The sequence below is a fragment of the Hevea brasiliensis genome, chromosome 9 (genome assembly GCF_030052815.1).
Source record: "Hevea brasiliensis isolate MT/VB/25A 57/8 chromosome 9, ASM3005281v1, whole genome shotgun sequence".
In the NCBI taxonomy this organism is placed as follows: domain Eukaryota; kingdom Viridiplantae; phylum Streptophyta; class Magnoliopsida; order Malpighiales; family Euphorbiaceae; genus Hevea; species Hevea brasiliensis.
This window is the reverse complement of record NC_079501.1, coordinates 31,082,632-31,105,495: the sequence shown is the minus strand read 5'-3', so window position 1 is coordinate 31,105,495 and position 22,864 is coordinate 31,082,632. Positions and strand designations below refer to the sequence as shown.

At 35.0% G+C, this 22,864-nt stretch overlaps 2 protein-coding genes across 2 annotated transcripts; one reads left to right on the top strand and one right to left on the bottom strand.

Moving 5' to 3' along the window:
* Positions 1-626: 626 nt before the first annotated feature.
* On the top strand, positions 627-1,253 carry LOC131182873 (uncharacterized). The gene has a single exon (XM_058152221.1). It carries the CDS (start codon positions 627-629, stop codon positions 1,251-1,253), a length of 627 nt encoding a protein of 208 aa, XP_058008204.1.
* Positions 1,254-7,911: 6,658 nt separating this feature from the next.
* Positions 7,912-10,462, bottom strand: LOC110658449 (uncharacterized). The gene is made up of 6 exons (XM_058153686.1): positions 9,714-10,462; positions 9,494-9,611; positions 9,301-9,382; positions 9,166-9,217; positions 8,969-9,023; positions 7,912-8,872 (listed from the first exon to the last, which is right to left on the bottom strand). The coding sequence occupies exons 1-6, from the start codon at positions 10,092-10,094 to the stop codon at positions 8,694-8,696; spliced, it is 867 nt and encodes a 288-aa protein (XP_058009669.1). The 5' UTR covers positions 10,095-10,462; the 3' UTR covers positions 7,912-8,693.
* Between the last annotated feature and the right edge of the window lie 12,402 nt (positions 10,463-22,864).

Genomic DNA, 22,864 nt, shown 5'->3' with positions numbered 1-22,864 from the left:
GGGTCCAAATTGCTAGGTCAAAGTGGGTGCCTTTCAAGGTGATTGAAGCATTCTTTCTTCCTCTCTTTCTTGTTTCTCCATTAATTGGTGAAAAAGGTTTTCTCCGCAAATTATTTACAAAATTTAAGCTGTGAAACATGAACGATTTTCGCTTGTGATGTCATTGGTGGGCTGGTTACAGAAATGTTTCAAATACCAGTTTTGCAAATTTATTATTAATTTTCAACAATTTCCATTATTGGAAAGGCAACTGTTAGCTGCCACTTATTTTGCATTTATTTAGGGTATTTGTTTAGGAATTTTTGTGTGCATATCTGTTCTTACCTTTTGTTGTATGATTCTGATACAATTTTGGTAGTTTAGCTTGATTAAGAACCTATTTGTTAGCTGTAATTTTTTATATATATCTTTGATTTCTGGGGCAATAAACATCAGAATTCTTATTCCAAAATTTCTTAGTTCTTTTACATGGTATCAGAGCCATGGCTGATGAAAAGAAAAATGAGAGTTCTGGATCAGGGAAGAAAACTTCTAGTTCTTACACACTGAATTCGAATGACAACCCAGGTAACTTGATTACCCAATTTTAGTTGAAGGGTAAGAATTACGAAGAATGGGTGCCAACTATGCGGACTGCATTGCAGGCCAAAAAGAAATATGGTTTTATTGATGGATCTGTTAAGCAACCAGTAGATGACTCACTGGAACTCGAAGATTGGTGGACGGTTAACTCTATGCTGGTTTCTTGGGTGTTTAACACCATTGAACCAACGCTTCGCTCGACCATCTCTCACATGGAGAACGTAAAGGATCTGTGGGAGGATATTAAACAGAGGTTCTCGATTGGGAATGGTCCACGAATGCAGCAACTGAGATCGGATCTGGCAAATTATAGGCAAGAAGGTCAACCGATCGTGTCCTATTTCGGAAGACTCAAAACGTTATGGGATGAAATAAACAACTATGATCAGATACCAGTGTGTATCTGTGCAGGCTGCAGATGCAATCTTACCATTGAATTGGAAAGAAAGCGTGAAGAAGAGAGAGTTCATCAGTTTTTGATGGGCTTGGATGAAGAAGGATACGGAACAGTGCGCTCTAATATTTTGAGCACTGAACCCTTGCCCAATTTGAATCGTGCCTATGCTTGTTCAGCAAGAGTAGGTGTGAACTATGACACGAACCAAGGAAGAAAGAGGCAATCCTATGAGTTTTGCAATTCGAGCAGGAAGTCGAAATTCAGGGGGGGATAAAGACAAATCCTCAATTTGTTCTAATTGCAACCGAGAGGGACATGATGCTGAAAGTTGTTTCCAGCTGATAGGTTATCCAAAATGGTGGGGTAATAGACCACGTGGAACTTCTGCTGGACGAGGAGGTGGTCAAAAGCATGGCAATGGAGCAGGACATAGCAAGGGAGGAGTTGCTCGTGCTAACGCCACACAAGCAACTGGAGTTAATGGTGGGCATGGAATTGTGACAGATTCAGATCGAAAGGGTCTTAGTAGATTAAATGAAGAGCAGTGGGCTGCTTTGCTGGGCATGTTGAATTCTTGTCAGAATGGTGGCAATGAGAGGCTGACAGGTACGCAGAGGATATTTCCTTGGATTATTGACACAGGAGCTTTCCATCATATGAAAGGAACATTGGCATTTTTTAGTGAATTGCGTGATATTGTGCCATGCTCAGTCGGGTTACCTAATGGAGAAAAGACCTTGGCGGTGAAAGAAGGAACTATGTTGCTTAGAGGAGACTTGAAATTGCAACGAGTCCTTTATGTGCCAAATTTGAATTGCAATCTGATCTCTGTATCACAACTACTTAATGATTCAAATTTGGTTATTCAACTCACTAACAAAATTTGTGCTATACAGGACCTAAATTCGAGGAACCTGATTGGAGCAGGTGAGCAACGCGAGGGGCTGTACTTTCTCAAGGGAGTGACATCGGTACATGCTTGCAAGGTAACTGATGTGGGGTCTTTTGAGCTTTGGCATAAGAGAATGGGTCATCCTTCTTATAAGGTCGTAGAGTTAATTCCAGAAGCTGGTAGCATAGTTAGGAAAACTAATAAAACTTGTGAAGTTTGTTTTAGAGTAAAGCAAACAAGAGAGATTTTCTTTTCTAGTGACAATAAAGCTTATGGTTGTTTTGAATTGATACATTGTGATTTGTGGGGACCTTATAGAGTCCCAACTTCTTGTGGAGCAATTACTTCTTAACAATTGTTGATGATTACTCTCGTGCTATTTGGATATATTTGCTGAATGGAAAACAAGAAGTAGCTTGTGTTCTTAAGAAATTTGTTGTGATGGTTAAACGCCAATTTGAAAAAAATGTGAAAATTGTCAGAAGTGATAACGGAATTGAATTTATGTGCTTGAAAGAATATTTTGATGAACAAGGGATGTTGCATCAGACTTCTTGTGTAGGAACACCTCAACAAAATGGTTGAGTGGAAAGAAAACATCGCCATATTCTTAATGTGGCAAGAGCCTTGCGTTTCCAAGCAAATTTACCCATAGAATTTTGGGGAGAATGTGTACTTGCAGCCGGGTATTTGATTAATAGGACTCCATCTATATTATTAAATGGTAAAACCCCATATGAGATGCTCTTTGGGAAAGTACCTTCTTACAAACACGTTCGAGTTTTTGGTTGTTTGTGCTATGCGCATAATCTGAATCGGGATAAAGATAAATTTGATAGTAGAAGTCGTAGGTGTGTTTTTGTTGGGTATCCATTTGAAAAGAAGGGATGTAGTATTGTATGATTTAGAAAGTAAAGAATACTTTGTATCAAGAGACATGGTATTCGCTGAAACAGAATTTCCATATGCAAATGAGAAAACAATGGGTGATGAACTCATTAAAAATGGAGTTGAGGAGTTAGGTGATGAAGTTGATGGTTTAGAGAACAACTTGGGAAAGGAGCACGATGAAAGTGTAGGTAGAGAAAGTGAGGTGAATCCTGAAACGAAAGAATTGATCCATGAAAACAGTGAGGGAGTGGATAGAGGTGAAGTTGTTGAAGAGCAACTAGGTAGGGGACAAAGGGCCAAGCAACCTAGTGTTCGTTTGAAGGATTATATGACAAACGCCATCAAAACAAGCCCCTCGGTATGCTCACCTTCCCAATCTGATTCCTCAGGTACGCCTTACTCTATAGCACATTATGTGGGTTATGATAAATTCTCTGCACAACACCGATGTTTTTTGGCAGCCATTACTACAGGACATGAACCAAGCTCTTATGCAGAAGCAGTTAAAGATGAACGGTAGAGAGCGGCTATGAGAAAAGAAATATAGGCTTTGGAGGATAATGTTACATGGACAGTTGAAAATCTGCCATTTGGGAAGAAAGCAATAGGAAGCAAGTGGGAATACAAAATTAAATACAATTCTGATGGAAGTGTTGAACGATACAAGGCGCGGTTAGTGATATTGGGAAATAATCAAGTTGAAGGCATAGATTATTAGGAGACTTTTGCTCCTACAGCAAAAATGGTTACTGTGCGCACCTTTCTTGCCATTGCGGCTGCAAAGAATTGGGAACTCCATCAGATGGATGTCCAAAATGCTTTCTTACACGGTGATTTTGAGGAAGAGGTTTACATGAAGATGCCGCCTGGATTTGCTTCTCAATCACCAGGGAAGGTTTGTAAACTCCGGAAATCTCTATACGGTTTGCAGCAAGCACCTAGATGTTGGTTTGCGAAATTGGCTGCATCTCTGAAAGCTTATGGATTTCAGCAATCATATTCAGATTACTCTTTGTTCACTTTTCAAGCTGGGACTATTCAATTGAATGTGCTTATTTATGTGGATGACCTTATTATCTCCAGCAATGATGTTTCCGCTGTACAAAAATTCAAGAACTATTTGAGTCGTTGCTTTCATATGAAAGACTTGGGGAAGCTGAAATTTTTCTTAGGGATTGAAGTAGCCAGAAACTCGAATGGTATTTTCTTGTGTCAACGTAAGTATGCGTTGGATGTAATTTCAGAAGTTGGATTACTGGGTTGCAAGCCGGCTAAAACTCCTCTTGAACAAAATCACAAGCTGGCCCTTACCGAGAGTGATGATGTGGATGACCCTACTCAGTATAGGCGTCTGGTGGGACGGCTTATTTATCTAACAATAACTCGGCCCGAGTTGTCTTATTGTGTGCATATTCTTGCTCAGTTCATGCAACAACCGAAGAAAGCTCATTGGGAGGCAGCTGTTAGAGTTGTGCATTATTTGAAAGGAAATCCAGGTCAACGTATACTACTGCATGCCAATTGTGATCTTAAATTGTCTACTTACTGTGATTCTGATTAGGCTAGCTGTCCTTTGACGAGACGGTCTTTGACCGGTTATTTTGTTCTTTTGGGTGAATCCCCTATCTCGTGGAAGACTAAAAAGCAACAGACAGTGTCTCGCTCATCCGCTGAAGCTGAATATCGATCTATGAGTACTACAACTTGTGAACTTAAATGGTTGAAAGGATTATTGAATTCTCTTGGTGTGGTGCATACTGAACGTATGAATTTGTATTGTGATAATCAGGCAACTCTACATATAGCTGCTAATCCTGTCTATCATGAACGTACCAAGCATATTAAAGTGGACTATCATTTTATCCGTGATGAGATATTGAATGGTAACATTCGAACAGATTATGTACGTAGTTCAATGCAACCTGTAGATATCTTCACAAAGGCGTTGGGAAAGGATCAGTTTGACTTTCTTCTTCGTAAGTTGGGCATTCGAGATCTCCATGCTCCAACTTGAGGGGGGGGGGTATTGGAAAGGTAGCTGTTAGCTGCCACTTATTTTGCATTTATTTAGGGCATTTGTTTAGGAATTTTTGTGTGCATATCTGTTCTTACCTTTTGTTGTATGATTCTGATACAATTTTAGTAGTTTAGCTTGATTAGGAACCTATTTGTTAGCTGTAATTTTTTATATATATCTTTGATTTCTGAGGCAATAAACATCAGAATTCTTATTCCAAAATTTCTTAGTTCTTTTACAGCCATTTCCTTTATTGCAAAATCCCTAGACAGTATACAATCATTTGTTTGGCTACTTTTAAATTAAGGATGGAATTAGGCATTTAATGATATGTCAAACTTCTCTCAAAGTTATATATTGGTAAGAAAATTAGGCAAACTGCCATTGACACATGCCATTAAGAACTAACTTTTAGACCTACTAAAGTTGACAATCGCAGTTGGCAAAAGAAAAAAAAAAGTGTGTGATTATTCTAAGCTTAATTTTATATATTGAATTTAATAAAATTGTTAATTTTTTTTAACAAATTAAATATTTATACTTAAATTTATATAAAATGAATTATATATAGCGATAACTAAAAAAAAAAATCTTATACTTTTTAAATTTTTGCAATTTTACCCTATATTATGAATCAATTAAGCCCTAAACTTTTTAACTCTTACAAGTGCTACTTCTCTTAAAAATATTGTTATATCACTAACAAAAACGCCATGTAAGTGTTACATAAGAATACAGTTTTAATAATATGTAATACTTTCTATATTAGTATCCTTGATACTCAAAATGCCAAGTATGCTTGAAAAATAAGAAATCAGTGAGGTCAGTAGCCTATTGGCTAGCCACTCCGATACTCAAGTTAGAGATTTGTCATGAAAGTGAAGAATTGAATAATAAGAGTTTCGGTAATAAATATTACAGAGCATGCATACCTGATTAATAGTTGTTTCTCATATTTATAGACTAAAAACTAAGTAGCCGTTGTAGCTATCTCGGATATTCAATTAATATCTTGAGATTTCCTCCTAAAGATCTAGTGTTATTATTGACTGGTATTGCTGATGCTCAATACAGTTGGTGCTCGACTTACCAAGCGAGCATTTACACTTGATCTATCTTCTTAATTATTTGTTTAGCCTTACCAGCCCAAGCACTCTTTTACTCGGTCTGGGTTATTTGAGCACTCTTCTACTCCGTCTGGGTTGCCCAAGCACAATTCTACTCAGTCTGGATTACCACGTCATGGTCTGTCTGGCTCTAGCAAAGGCTCTTTTTTTTGCTTTAGCTCTTTAACCAAGCGCCGATACTTTGACTGTCACATTAGATTCTTCGTCCGAACACTAACTATTTGACTCAAATTTCAACGAATAGTATCAATACTGAAATAATACATTCTTACCAAAAAATATATGTTCACAGTCTCTTCAAGTATCCTAATCCCATATCTTTATTTCATCTATCAATATTAAAGAATTATTTAAGTGCATATTTGTTAAATATATATCAATATAAAGTACTTACATTGAATAAAATATTTTTTTTTCCTTTCAATCAAAAGTATGTCTTCCTCTTTTATATTGACTATAACTAAATCATGTTTATATGGCGCTTGCGTAGTACTTTTGTTAGTGAGATAATATTTTTCCTAATAGTGAAATAAAATTGATAAAGATTAAAAAGTTAAAATTTATAGAAAAAAATAAAGTTAATTGTTAATTTTTATAATATGAAATAGAATTATAAAAATGTTTAAAATATAGAATTTTTTTTAGCAATTATCTATTTTATATTATATAAAATTAAACCTACTCAAAAAATTTGGCGAGAGGTAAGCATAGCTCCAATCAACTTGTTGACCCACTAACATCGGCTCATACAAATGCAAGCCCAATCACAACACTCATTGTTTGCTTTTTTTAAGGTGTTTCTGACAAAATAAGAGGATACGTTTTCAAATAGAGTTGTAATTATAGGTGTTGAAGCTTTGCGTTGGTAAATTCTCAATTCTCTCCTTGTCTCATTATAGAAACTATCTTTCCTGTTCACTTTCCGAATCAAATTTGATGAAAATTTGAGCTTATTATTCATGTGTACCTTTTTTTCAAAAAATTAAATAAATTTTATTTGATCTCTTTTTTTAAAATTATTTTAAATAAAAATTATAAAATTTGTGTGTACTTTGAAGAAAAACAAACGTGGGAGGTGGCGGCTGTTTAAGCCGTAGTGGTGGTGGCGGTGGTGGGTGAGTGCGACCGTGTCTCGTCATTCTTAGCAAACACATGGGGTGCGTAATGGCTTGCATCATCCAATTTTGTATTTTAGGTGAATGGGCTATGGGCGTAGCACAAAACGTGCAACCGAGTCTAAGTATCTAACTTTTTTATTAAAAAAAAAAAAAAGAATTAAATTAGTAGGATTCCCAATTTTTATTTAAATTTGTTATCCCACCCTTAAATTTTTATAATAATCATCCATCTTTATAAAAAAAATTCTAGTGATACCCTTTTTTTAATTTAATTTTTCTTTCAATTTTAATGTTATTAGAATTATAAAGTTAACTCAATTTTACTTTTTAAAGACTAAAATATGAGATAAGATATTTTTTTTAAAATATAAATATATTTATATATTTTTATTAAAAAATTATTAATATATATAAATATATGTTAAATTTTATTTGGCTTTTTAAAATTTATTTCTGGCTCCGCCATTGATTAAAGATGTGAAGAATATAATTTCTAAATTCAAATTCATTTCTAAAACTTAATAATATTGAATGGCATAGACGGAAAAGGACTGATGTGGGCCGAGATGAATCCAATTACTTAAAGGGCCCACCATTTCGATTTATCAGATAAGCCCAATAGGCCTAATCCGTATTTTACATCAGGTTGATGGTGAGCATAATAGCCTATGTCAAGCACAGAGAAAGAGGAAATGTTGGTAAACACGCATCTGCCTCATTTTCATCTGGCGGTCCTAAATTCAATCAAATGAATGACTGGGTCCCACTGGTTGCACCTGCTAGGCCCACTGCCACGGGAGTTGGGTCAAAAACATGAATTTTCCCGAATGTTTTCTCAAGACTTCGGTCTCTGCTAGTGCTCGTACTAACCAAGAAGTTGTTGTCTGTTTTCTTTGCTGCTGCTGAGAAAAAGCAAAGCCATTGCTCTGTTGGGATTCCTTTTCTCTTCTTGCTCCTTACAAATGGAATTTTGGGTTATTGAGATTAATTCTTGGTAGTGATGATCAACTTTTTAAGTCTTTGTCTTTTTGGTGCATCTGGTGGAATGAATAGAACTCTGGCTTTCCATTTGGTGGGTTTTTCTTTGCAAAGTTTCTAGCTTTCGGTTCCAGTTCAATCTTGAATCAGTTGCACAATTTGACATTAGTTTCAGAATTGCAGTAGCCATGGGCCTTTCATTTTTTTGTCTTTTAAGCAATGAATCTAGTGAACTATCTCTCGCGATATTTATTTCCTTAACATGTCTCTCTGCATATTCTCTGCTTTGTAGAGTTGTTATTGTGAAAATATTAACCATAGTTTTTGAAAGAGGAGTACAAGAACCAGAGCTTTTATGCGTGGAATAGCAGCATTATTATTTTCTGTGAATTACAAATTATATCTTATCCTCTTTGTTCTTGTTATTGTTCTAATTATATAAATTCGAGAACTTTGTATTTCTGAGAGTGATATGCTCTGCTACTTCAACTTAAAGAAACAAGAGAGTAATGATTCTAGAGAAGGAGGCGAGTTTTGAATCGAATGACAGACCCTATAAAGCTTTCATCAGACAATCCTGCTTGCTCTCTCATTGTTCGAAATGTGGTCGAGCCATGACAGTGATGATGATGAGTGATTGACGATGCAAAGCCATACCTTTTATGTACGTAAGGATCTTTGTTAGTGTTTCCTACCCAAAGTATTTCTTTGAAATGTGGAGAAGAATGCTTAGAGCGAACACAAATAGTCGAGCAACGAAACCCCAAATTTTGACGTAGCCTCTCAGAAGTGGATTAACAATAGGTGCTAGAAGTCTGGAGTAAATCTTTAGCAAGAACCGTACTATGACGTGAGGACTCTTTAGGAACCCTGCACAAGTGAAAGAATGGAAGTAGTATGTTGTCATCATGCAATGTGTTTTGTGCTAGAAGCTGTTTGGTTAAGTGATAATGAACATGCACGTACATTCTGCAAACTTTGGGAAATCATCGAATATTGCAGTCACATTCTTTAACAGAGTCTGAATTCCTCAATGCAAGAAAGCCACGTGAAGAAGGAAACTATGAGTTAAAATCAGGTTATGGTATATATGGAGTAGAAGAATTGTTCAATTCTTGGCTAAAACAATTAGGAAGCTAGAAGATGTCATTCTGGGTGCTTACCAGCACCATGCCTCCTGGTTTGATGGGTGATTCAATTACAACCCGAGCTTTCCTGCAGCAAAGTATCAATTAGTGAGAAGCTGATGTTTCCTCATGGACTGTGTAGGTGGAGCATTCTATTAATTTGATAGGTACTTTATGACTAGTCGATCGCCTTCTCGTGAGCATTCATAAAAGCTGCATCCCCTGGTGAAAGGTATCTGTCTCCTTTTCCATTCTGCCACAGTACAAAGATTCATCATTTCCTGAAGGTGATTATGGATCTTAAATTTATTAGTAAAAAATAAATGCAAATTCGAGCAAAACAATGTTGGATGATCATTCATACCCATGTGCCAGTTTACTCCTGCTGTGAATTTATTATCATCTTCACATACATGTTCAATGCTGAACTTCACATTGTGGCCCATGCCTGTGGTAAGCTGTTGATAGAAATGCATAACCTCCTGCAGGAATTCATTGTTATTTGTTAAGCTTTCTTTGGGAAAAATAAAAAGTGAATCGTGTATTAGGTAGAGAAGAAGTTTACGAAAGGATGAAGAGGAGACCTTTTTGCCTTGAATTGGAGAAACAAATGAGCAGTCCTCAAAGCAACAATCATCTGAAATGTATTCATCTAGTTCTTTTAACCTTTTCTCATTAATGCAGGTATAGAAGTTCCTGATCATGAGTGCTGCAGAAAGCTGATCAAATGTAATGTCATCACTGTCTGCTGCTGATGGCATGATCAAGTTGAGCCTCCAATTGTCAAATGGTTTGCTCAGTGTCTGCCTTCTTAAACAGATTCCCTGCTGCCCCATTTTCGTATTTCTATGGGCAAACTGAGATGACAGTTTAAAGGGCATGGCTGCAGGCGTGGCGGCAGCCATTGCTTTGAAGCAGAAGTTCTGCCGTGGGATTTGGCCTGAGAAAATGATAGCAGAAGCCATTTACTACTCCAAGAATAAGATGGGGAAGATAAGAAAGATCTTTAGAGGTCACACAAGTGGAAAAGATTATAACATTAGACAAAATATGACACAATTGAGCAAAGAATAAAGTGACATTTTCTGAGCCGTGGTATGAAATAAAAGAATCACTGCTCCACGTAATAGCTTTAGTTATGCCTTTTTGAAATAACAAGGAATACCTTGGCCTGTAAAGTTCGCAAGGTATCTCATTTTAGGACTAGGCCTATCTGCTGCGACGCTGCTAATACTGCAGACTTTATAAAATATTCCAATTGGGTTACATCGTGGGTTTTTTTGATTCAGGTTATGCTACAAACCCATAAAAGCATATTCAACATTTAAGGTGTATCATGATAATTTTTTCTCCTTGCTTTGAATTACCTCTATCATCAATAAAAAATCATCTTAAAACTCTTTTTTTTGTTAAAATGCTCCATAAGAGCACTATTGAGCACTATAAATACCAAGTGGAACTACTTTTAGTCATCATATTTATTGGGTATCATGTACAGAAACTTTCTCCACAACTATTAAGTTGTACCTTGTGTACAATACTCGGATAAATTGATGCCTAACATCAATATGCAGCAACAATTGAAAGTATAAAATGAGGGTAAATTGATCCCACTTTTTTAAAAATATTTTTGTACATATGTATATAATTATCTATACTGATTTTTTTATAAATTTAATTATTGAACCATCTTTTTTGATAAAATTTAAAATTAGTTTAGATAAAGTGTCACAACCTGATCCCGTGGGCTGGATCGGCACTAAAACCTGGGCTGGTATAAAGCCCCTGAGACCCGTAGTAAGCCTCACTGTTATCAAACCTTTAACCAAGACCAAAATCAATGCCTAACATATAAACAAAATAACATAAAGTAAAATAAATTTATTTGGGCCAACTCAACCCAATAATTATCAGAAAATCCAAAACTAGGGGAGCCTAGCTCATCCTTGATAGTCATCATGTACAAACTATTTAATATCATAAATTTTCCATTAATTAATACAATATATATTCATAAATCAATGTCACAGTGAAGCTCTAGATATTAAACAAACAAATAATTAAATAAATAAATAAATAGATATAATAAACTACTAAACTATGAAGTACCACTTGCGGAGAAAAATGCAGGTTAGATTTGAAAAAATAAATCCACTCCTCTTGGAACCTAGAAAAAAATATTTGAACAGAAATGAGTACTCGACTCAGAGAGTTTATATATTAATTATAAGTGCAATTTCTAAATGTACATCCATTACATATAACAATAATTCATCTAATATTCACACGAAAAGTTAATTTGAAACTACTCACACACCCACTGTATCACATCAATATATATATAGAAGCTAATCATCTATACAGCTCTCTTAATCCAATACCTGCCAGCAAAGTCAACTCAAACCGAACTTTTACTTAATAATCCAAGTGAGGGAATTAGCGAAATTAACTTAAAGTCGTACTCACCCCAACTTATCTATATATAAGGGTAGGGTCCTAGCGAGTTAAGCTCTAGCCGCGACTACCCGTCCTACCCATATCCATAACCGCACCATACTCATGCCAACAAATACACACAGAGCTCCAAATTATCTTCAGGGTGACAATCGCAATTAAATAATAATAATTAAATATACAGCAGCTAAAAATATCCCTAATATATTAACTATTTACTGATGCATACATTTTGCATAGTCATTTAGGTCTAATTTCATAGCCATTTTATTTTATTATTAGTTATTTTTAGCTAATTTCATTAGTTATTTAGTTAGTTTTTCATAATTGTCAATTTTGGATTAATTTGTAATTTTTACTTTGTTTTGTAGGAAAAATGGTGTTTGTGAAGGACTGAAAAGAAATTTTGCCATTGAGGAGTGACTTCTACAGCCAAAGATGTCAAAAACAAGTTTTCAAGCTGAAATATACATCGACCAAATTGTGCATAACTTGCCGCATAAGCTATGCGGATCTGCATAAGGAGAAAAATCACTGTTCCAATACCTGCCGAAATGTGCATAAGGAGACTGCATAGCTTATGCACATTCACGCCTCCCTTATGCACTCTCACGGAATTGTGCATAACCTATGCACCAAGTCATGCAGTTTTGCATAAGTGAACCAGAAACCAGCCGAAAACTGCATAAGGGACTACATGACTTATGCAGTCCACTTATGTAGTCCCATAAAGAGTTCATTAATGAGCTGGCAGAAGATTCCCTCAGAAAATCCCTCCTCAAACACACAATTTTAGGGCTCCATGTCAGAAAATGCTATAAATAGTCCCATTTCCCATTTTAGAAAGGGGGGACAAAGGGAAGAAAAGGAGCAGAAAAGGAAAGAAAGAGGGGAGGCAGCAGCTGAAGAGTCATTTTCACCTTCCACACCATTTTCAACCAAGATTTGCAGATTTCTTTCTTTCCTTACATTTTTTCCTACATTTCTAGTGTTTAGTTTCTTGTTCCTTAGCTTAGATTAAAGCTTTATTTCCATTTAAACTCAATATATTTTGTAAGCATTATGGATAGCGAGTAGTTTTATTTTGATTCTAGAGTAAGGGTTGTAATATTTGAGATATTTTGTGGATTTTGACTGGGTAATCCATATTTTGTGGTCTTAATGAGTTTTATTCATTTCTTGTTTGCTTAATGACATACTTAGTGTAGGATCCCATTAAGTGATGTTCTTAATCCATGGTTGAGGCACCGAAAGGAGAAGGCCTTGTGATAGATAATCAAGGAATTGGACTTAATTAACTTAGATCTAGAAATAGACTAAGGATTAAGAGGATTCACAGATTAATTAAAGAACTTAATGGGTCTTAATTAATTCTAACTCCACGAAAGTAGGATTAGTTTGATTAAGACACTCTTTGTCTCACTCGAAAGGGTATTCGAAGGATTTAAGAATTAATCTCCTTAAAACCATAAATTTCACAAGATTGGATAACCGATTTAAAATCTCAAAATAGCTCGAATATGAAATCCCGAGCTCCGGAATCGCCTTTTTATCATTGTTAATTTTTAATCGAATTTAATTGCTTGCCAATTTAAATATTGCCACATTTGAATTTCCTTGTTTTAATTTGATGCAAATTTAGTTAAATCATTATATAATTGAATTGATTATTGATTTTGCACATATAGATTTCATACTCCAATACTCATTAATTCATTGCTTTAATTTCAAGAATAGTTCAATTTAGTCAACTTTTTATATCAAATATTCAATCATTAACACAACTCCTCGTGGGAACGATATCTTTTCTGTATTACTTGTACGACCCATGCACTTACGGTAGGGACACATCATTTACGTGCATAATTAATTATTTATAGAATGCATAAGCATTCCAGATATATAATTAATATTGAAATTGTTAATAATATGTCCTAGAGTATATCATGAAATTGTACCTTGTAAATATTTATTTCCTTTTAATGGCATATATCTTTTTCTTTTGAATTTAAATGGTTAAAATTTAATTAAAAAATATCCTTTAATAATTTATCAGATGTTTCATTCTTAAAGTATTAAGAATATGAGTGACGGAACATTCTGATATAAGTACTATAAATCATTGTTTGCAGTTTTGGATACTTCACATAATAAGATTTATCCATTTAGATTGTCATATTTGTTTATTTTCATGATTAGTATGAGAAACTAATGATATAGAATAGTGAGTCTCATGCCATATAATAAAGAAATTGGGCACTTATAAGATAAGTAGGCCAAATTATTGACGTAAAATTATATGTACATAGAGTTTACTCTTGTCAATATATAATCATCTAGATCATAATAGTACATATAATTCCTTGACCTGAGATAACACAGTTATCTTATATATAGGTGGTTTGAGTTTGATACTGCTTTTAAGCTTGTACTAGGAATGAGTATATGGACATATGTTAGCTCTGACTAGTTATATATGGAGATAGGTGTTAGTGAAGATGGGATCCGTTACCCTAAGTAAATAGGGATAAAATCCTATGTTCATTTAAATTGTTCTTGATAAGTCAAGTTCCTGGCCAGGACAGATAGAGTTGGTCAGAAAAGAGTTTTTGACTCAAAAGTCTTATTAATCAAGAATTAAAATTAAAATGAGGACATATGATTCTCAGCATCAAGAGTTTGACATAAATCATGACTCTAGCTAGAGTCAAAATTTTGTAATGGAGAGATTTTAGTGCATGGTATGTATGATCAAGGTTCATGAATCAGGGATTAATTCATAACTAATTGGATAGTCATAGTACATTATGCCAGATGTCAACACTGATTTATGAGAACTAAAAATGAAAAGGAATTTTATTTTAAGTATGGAATAGTTCCAATACTATTAAAGAGTTAAGATTATTCTTATTTCGAATTAGTAATGAACCTAGTAAGTTACACACATAAGAACAATTTAACCAAAGCAAACTTAATTTGATTAAATTGACTAAATGGTTTAATTTATTCATCAAATTAATATATTTAGTTTGCAATTAGATTATAAAGTCTCTAGCATGACTTGAAATTAAATTTATTTATGGAAGAATTTAAGTTAATATTTAAAGTGTTTAATATAAACTTGATTAATTAAGCATAAGGTAGAAAATTAATTTTGGTTAACTTTGACTTGGTCAAAGGAGAAAGAAAGTGCTTGATTAAGTAGTATTTTTCATATACTAATTAATTAAAATTTTAATTCCTTTAATTATCTTAACTTGACAAGTGGACTAACTTAGATTAGAAAACATATTTAATCTTTGAATTAAGTGTGGACACTTGTCAGGCTAAAAATAATTAAGGGAAATTAAATATATAAGAGATAAAGATGGGAAAAGAAGAATCATCATCATCTTCTTCTTGAGTTGGCCGTGCACTCTCTCTCTCCATAACCAAACCTTCTTCTTCCTTTCTTGCTTAATTCAAGAGAGATTAAGTGTTATAACTCTTCAATTAAAAGTTGAGAAATAGTTTCTCTTCACTTTCATAAGATTAAACCTAGAAAAAACTAAACTCCTTGCTTGTTCCAAGTTTGGCCAAATCAAGGAGGACGCAAGAGAGGAATTTTGTTGATTCAAGGAAGCTTTGGTCTTCTTGTTTTTGTGGACAGGCTAGAAGATCAATAATTGGTGGTCTTCACTCCCCAAAATAGGTGTTGGATTTGATTCTATACCTTAGGGGTAAGTTTCCCTAAACTTTAACTTGTTAATTTTAGGCTTTTATTTTCCAATGGCAATTAGGCATGTTAACAATTGAAACATAATTTGTTATGATCAAATTATGTGTTTTACAATATCATAAATAGTTTATGTACTGCATGAAACCCTAGGGTTAAGAAAAATTTTAAAATTGCTAACTTTGCACCTTTTGGTGCATTAATCTTTCAGAAATTACAAAAATAATCAATATCCAATTCACAGACTAGTCGACCCAATTGTAGCTAGCTTGACTGGAAGGAAAACAAAGGTTTGTCGACCCGATTACCTAGACAGACACATTGAACTCTATCAAATTTACTTACAGAATTAATTAATTAATTTAATCAAAGAAACAAGAATAATTTCTTATGGTCTTGCTGAAATTTTGGTAGAATCTCCCTTGTAACTGGACCTAACCCCCCTGTAGGAAAATACACCATTAACAACACATAGGCCCTTAGGCCCATAACAATAATTATAACACCCATCCGGGGCCTATAAGAATCTTAATCTAGGTTCAATCCTCCAAACTCCCTCTTGAGTTCCTGATTCATCTACAGTCCAAATAATTATTTTCAGTACTTCAAAAATTATAAAAATATTCTTGGAGGTCCTCTACATCATCCTTGCATTGATTAAATTTATTTCACTCAATTTAACTAAGTCAGCAATATTTTATAGATTTATCAGTTTGTTTAGCCAAGGTAAAAATTACATGACTTAAGTTTGGGATTACCTTTGCAAATTCTGCTACCCGGAACGCTTCTGGGACGACTGAAAATGCTAGTAACGACTATAAATATGATCTCTTTCTGGGACAGCTCGTCAGACACCCAGACCGAGTCAAAAACTCAGTCTCGAGTGTTAGTGAGCTATAGCTGATCCGATCACATATAAACAAAATCCAAAAATTATTAATAATTATTTTATAATTATTTTAAATTTATGAGAATCAAAAAAAGGGTCGAAAATCTCACTAAATGATATGGACCGTTCAATTATCGCCTTTCTCAAATGATATCCAATCAGAGTGAGGTCGGTCCCATCTCAAAAGTTTCATCACCCTGAGTTCAACAGTAGTCTTGAATCGCCAATCCGAGGGTCGAATTGGTCGGAATCTCATTAAAAAGTGGTAAAAATCTATTTTTTTTTCTCTCTCTTTGCCTGTGTCGGAAACAACCACAAAATCTGGCGTGGTATTTCATCTGAAAGATCTCTTCCCCGGGAGTTCATAGTCGATGAAATCACCTCAATCGGACGTTGGGATAGCCGGGTATGATGTTCCAAAGTTTTGGACCCATTTTCTCCCTCCTTTCTCTCTCTTTTCAAAACCACTAGCTTCAGCCACCCTTCACCGCCACTGTTCATGTCATATCAGTCGCTGAAGGTTGCTGGCACTGCCTAGTGTGCCATTGGCCGATGGTATCTCGTCGAAAAGATGAAAGGAGGAGGAGAATTATTTAGGGACCAAAAGGAAAAATTGCAAAGAAGGGGAAGTGGCGGGGGAGTTGGGGGGGGACAATGCACCTAACATTTTGGGATTTTTTTTTTTTTTTAAAATAGCCCCTGCAAACATACTGCTCAAGGAGTAGTTGTAATCTCAAATATATATATATATATATATATATATATATATATATATATATATATATATAATACTTTTAACCTTTAAATATATATAATATTTTATTAAAATATTTTTATCAAATTCCTAATCGTAGTATTAAAATACTATTAGTATTTATAATAAACTCTTACTTAATAAATTATTTAAACATAATAATCTTAATAATAACATGATTAGTAATTATACTAAATTTAAAAAAAAATCAAAACATAAAATTATAATCAAAATTCAATAGTTCAAAAGATTAAATTCAAGACTTCAAAATAATCTTATAAAATATATTAAGATAACTAAATAATATTAAAGCAATCAAATACATAAATTATTTATTCCTCACATAAAAATAAGATTAAAACAACTTAATATCACGTAATATAATTTATTAACTATAAACTAAATAAACTTGTTAATAAACTATCTTACTTTACAATAAATTGTTTAAATCCATTATACAATATTAAAATAATATCAATATTTATAAAAAGAATTCTATTTATATATATATATAAAAAAATTAGGGTATTACATTCTCCCCCCCTCCCCCCCCCCCCCCCCCTTAAGAAAATTTGTCCCCGAATTTTAAACAAAAAGGGCCAAGGAAAAGAAGATGGTTGTTCATGGCCCCTCGAACTCAACATATATTGTCTAACTTGTTCTACTATTCTCTAACTTTGCTGCAACGTCTTAGCCATCATCATCCTTTCATAACAAAACTCCTACTTCAAACCACTCCTTAATCTTTTCAACATCTCTGGTACTCTTTATTCTCCCACTGCATTCTAATTTAATAGCTTGAAAATCTAATCTCTGTTATATTCTATTACCAATCTTTGTAGTGCACAAAAGTGACTCGTACTGTTTGTTTTATAATGTCTCATGAAGCGCGTTTCTGAAATAACTACTTTTGCACACACTTAACCAGAGATCCTTGCTAATCCTATTTGGCCATTGGAACTTTAGCAAGACTTTTCTCCATGGTAAAAGTACCTATACTTCTTAATTCCATGATATTGCAAACTTCTCACTTATTTTGTGCCACTAACAAGATCCTTATACCAACTCCGATCCATCTTAAATAACCCACTACTCCCCGAGCCTTTATCCTATTCTTTGGTCTCATTTGCTCTCTCTTTCCTGTCCCTGCTACTATTTATATCTTTAATAACAACTGCACTTCCACTCTAACCCTTGCCTCAAGTTTTCAGGTTATAGTACCAATAGTACTTAGTGGTCCATCCTTTCTTACCCTTGAGCCTCTTCCCTTAAAGATATCCATCCCATCAGCATTAACTTTAACCCCTTTTTTTATATATATTTCTTAATCCTAACTTAATTGCAATACCTCTCACTAATAAACTCTTCCAGAATTGATTTCAATCATACTTACTGCTATAACTCTTATCCTTGTATTTCTTAGTTACTTGTGACTACCACTCATATTTATCTCTTCCTGCTCTATCTCTTACTGTCGTTCTGTCACTCATTTTCATTCATGTTTCTTTATAAAGTGACCTTATTGGTCACACTGAAAAGGCTTACCTAATCCTTGATTGCAGACCCCATAATTGCTATCTCACCATCTCTACTTATGACCTAAGCCTATGTGCCATTTTTCACCATCCCTTTTTCTCATCATGCCTATTTGAATCATTAGGCTTACTTTTATTTAACTTACTACTTATTAATTCACTCCTTTGCCTGATAGGATAGTTCCGGACACCATTGCACATCCTATAACTTTTGCTTGCTCTGGTTGTATTCCTCAACTAACTTTTCTCATATTGTTAAAAGTGTAAATGGATCTTATCCCATTGCTACCTACTCCATCTTGGGCACAGGAATAGACAGAGTTTAATCCATATCATGCAACTCCATGTTTGGTTTCTGACACTATCTGAACTATGACTTGCTCTAGGTCCTATACTTCTGGATTCTCTGTCTTGACAACTATTCTCACTCATATAATCCCATTTTGGGCTTCCTAATATTGCCCTTCAGTTCATCTTATTTACCTTGCCCAGGATGGCACTTCATGTACTTTATATCTTACTTTGGCCTTCCTAATCTTGTCCTATTCTTGGCCATTTGGTTTGCTCTTTAATTCATTTTTTTTATCTTACCCAAAATAGAACCTTAATTACTTTATTCCTCAGCTTCGTTCTTCTTCTTGACCTGACCGCTATGCTAGATAACTGTATATATATATATATATATGTATTTCAGTTTCTTTGCTATTTCTCTGCTAGATCATCTTCAACATTGTACTACTCAGAATTGGTCTTTCGACCACTCTGATTAGCACTTCCACTGCCATTTGAATTTCTCTCCCGTTACATCGAAAACTAACTATCCAAATTTTCATTTCTATATTTCCTTTTATCTACTGATATTCTATAACCTTTTTTCGCTAACTTGTAGTCATTGTCCTTTTCTCTGCTTAACTACAAACTACCTTTAATACCTCAAGGAGGAACCTGCAGGGATTCTATTTTTCCTATGCCCACTCAATTAGTCAAAACTTATGGTACTGGGTACCATAACCCGTCATTCAATTCACTGGCTTTTCATCTATCATGTGTCTCGACCTAACCTATGGGCCAGACCAACACTAAGACCTGGGCCAGCCTAAAGCCCTCGAGGCCCGTAGTAAGCCTAACTATTCCTTAACCCAACTCTAAGGCCCATTTGGGCCCAATTTCAAGAATTCAACCGAACAGAGTCTGGCCATAAAGTGGACCTTTCACCGAGGAGTTTTGGACTCACCCGACCTGTAAACACAATATATAATCAATTGGGGAGCTCAGCTCATCCTCCACATACGTAAATGTCATAATAATAAATGGGAGCTCAGCTCCCTCATCCAGTCCAACAAACATGCATATAATAATAAGTTTACAGGCCCAACATGACAATTATATTACTGTCCCCAAAATTAATAAATATTTCTAACACATGCGGAAATTCTAGGAGTCAATAGAATTACACAAACATTAATAAACACCTGCGAAGGAGAAAAGTAGGTTAACCACAACAAAAATCCTCCTGTAGCCTGAAAAATAATGAACAAGAGTGAGCATTCGACTCAGAGAGTAAAATATCAATTTTAACCATAATCTCTATAACTATCTAAAGCTAATGCATCATGTAGAGTGAAATGCAATATCAGCAATATTTTCACATCATAACAGCAAAAAGGTAATTTAGAGTACTCACACACCCAGTAATGTCAAATCATAAGTATATGGAAGCTGATCCCCTATATAGCTCTCTTTAATCCAACCTATGCCAGCGAAGAACTCAAGCCAGACTTTTGCTTAATAAACCAAATTGGGGTCCCAGCGAAGAACTCAAGTCTTGTTTACCCTGAAGGACTGGGTCCCAGCGAAGATCTCAAGCTGTGTCTACCCGTCCTATCCATAGCCAACACCACTTCATACGCACGCCAACACACGCACACTGCTTTAAATTACCACAACAACATCCATGGCACTTTAACAGTTGTGAATGCAACATAAAACGTGCCTAGAATTTAACTACATAGATATATACATATAAGTGAAGCATGGACATACTTGAACATATAATAATATCGAAATTACAATTAAAATTAATATTTTACTCACAGACTTGACAGCCGTCACTGTGGCGGCTGGGCAAAGGAAGAAGGCTGTCCCGGATCACCTGATAATTTTATTACAATCATTTAATAAATTTGACTCAATACAAGCTAAGAAAAAGGCCAAAGACATCCTAAGTCGTGCTGAAAATCCGGCAGAGTCTCCCCTATACCTAGGACCTACCCAACATGTAAATGAGTTTAAAACACACTTCTATATCCACCAACCATATACTCACAATGCAATCATATCACACAGCCCCTCATGGGCCCATCCAAACAGTCATCAATCATAATATATAAAATTACAGTTTAGTCCTTATAATTGACCCTTTTTGCAAAAACTACCCAAATAAACTCTAAAAATTCTAAAACTTTGCCCCGCTGTCTTTAGCAATATTACTAGGCTAATGCAAAAAGAATCATAATTTTCTGAGCTACCACAAATATTTTATAGATTTTTAATCCCATTTAAGCACTAGAAAATTATAAAAAAGTAAGGTTCGGGTTTACCTATGCCGATTCCGATCTCGAGAACGTGCTCGGGGCATCTGACAACAGTGGGGTAGCTAAAATCTCGATCCAATTCTAAGATTTTTTTGGTAGCCGGTCTGTCTGGCTGAAAATTCACAGACTCGAACAACTGTCGAATTTTCGTAAATTGAAGGTACCTACATGAAGCCCACAATACGGGGGTTAGTATATAATTTTTACTAATTTTTCTAAGCTCATTTAATGCTCAGAAAAACACTACGAAGTTCTGTGCAACCTATCGAAAAACGATGTCGAAAAATTTTGAAATTTATATTGCCGTGAAGCTCTCGACGACTGGAGCGCTCTGGTACTCTCGGTTTTTTCGTGGAGTTCACGGTTTGCGAGAAATCTAGCCCAAAAATCAAAATGGGCTAAAACTTCCCGGACAAAAACTGGACAAACCGCTCAATAGATTTTGGTGTTCTTGGTGTCTATGGAAAGCTCTCGAGGTGTAGATGGTGTTTAACACAAGACCCGGCTCAATCGGTGGCCAGATCGACCGAATTTCGACCGGGAAGGTGAAGCGTCGAGCGCGCAGGGGAGGCGTTCGAGCGTGTTTTCCGACCACCTGGGACGACGGGTGGCCGTGGGGAGCACCGCTGGGAGAGAGAGGAGAAGAGGAAACGCGTGCGGGAAGAAAAATAAGAAGAAGAAAGAGCTAGCCCGATTCGATCGATCCGATCCAGTCTGGTTCGATTCGACCAGTTCGATTTAGAGTACCTGAAATTAAATTTTTAGTCTGTATTGGGACCAAAAACGAGGTCTAAAAATTCTGAAAAATTTTCAGAAAACTCAGAAAAATCCATAAAATCCAAATATATTTTTAGTTTTGCCACATGGTCTTTAAATTAATTTTTAAAAATCATCAAAGTTTTATATTTTCAGGAAATCAAACCCTATTTCGAAAATTCAAAAAATCTCAAATAATTTCCTAAAATTTAAATAAAATAAAAATATTAATATTATTCACAAAATAATACATTTAAAATTTTGGGGTGTTACATCATGAGTCAATCACTTATGGTTTCTAGAATGAAACTTATACCCTCTCTAAGATACCTAAGCCAACCGTTCTTTGCCACACTCCATAGTCCCATTTAGGACATCATCACTAGTAGTAATCTTCTGTCTTTCCTAAAAGCATAAGAACATACCCTACATCATAACTGACAGCAACAGGGATACTGCATCTACCACCTTACCACAACCATATCAGGCTATCTACTCTCTTATCATACTACAAACTCCGTAAAGCGTCATTTTACAAGCTATGAACACCATTCATGGCATCTGGTCTCCTTTTTAGAGGAGCAAAGTCATACTCTGTGCCTTCCTGCTAGACCAAGAAGATAATATTTTTACTAAACTTTAGGCAAAATGTTTATTATAATGCCAAAACTGTATAAGACCCCATACTGTAGACCAAATGGTCTCACTTTGCAGTTGCCACCTTTACTCTGTGACTAAACTAAAACCTCTAATCTTGTGGTAACTTCTGGTATAATCGCTAACTTATGCTAGGATAACTGAGTCATTGACTTTTATTACTGCCCAACTGTGACCTTCAATATTCAGGCTTAAGGGTTTTAAACCCCTAACTAGGAGTTCCTAACTCTTTTGCAGAAATAGAACTCTATTCTGGCATATCTATACCAAACCAGAGCTTATCTGCAAAAACCCTCATCATGGACCACTATAGGGAAGGATGCAGCTCTATACAATAATCTCATGTCAGTACTATAATCTACAGCTTACAGCACAAATATT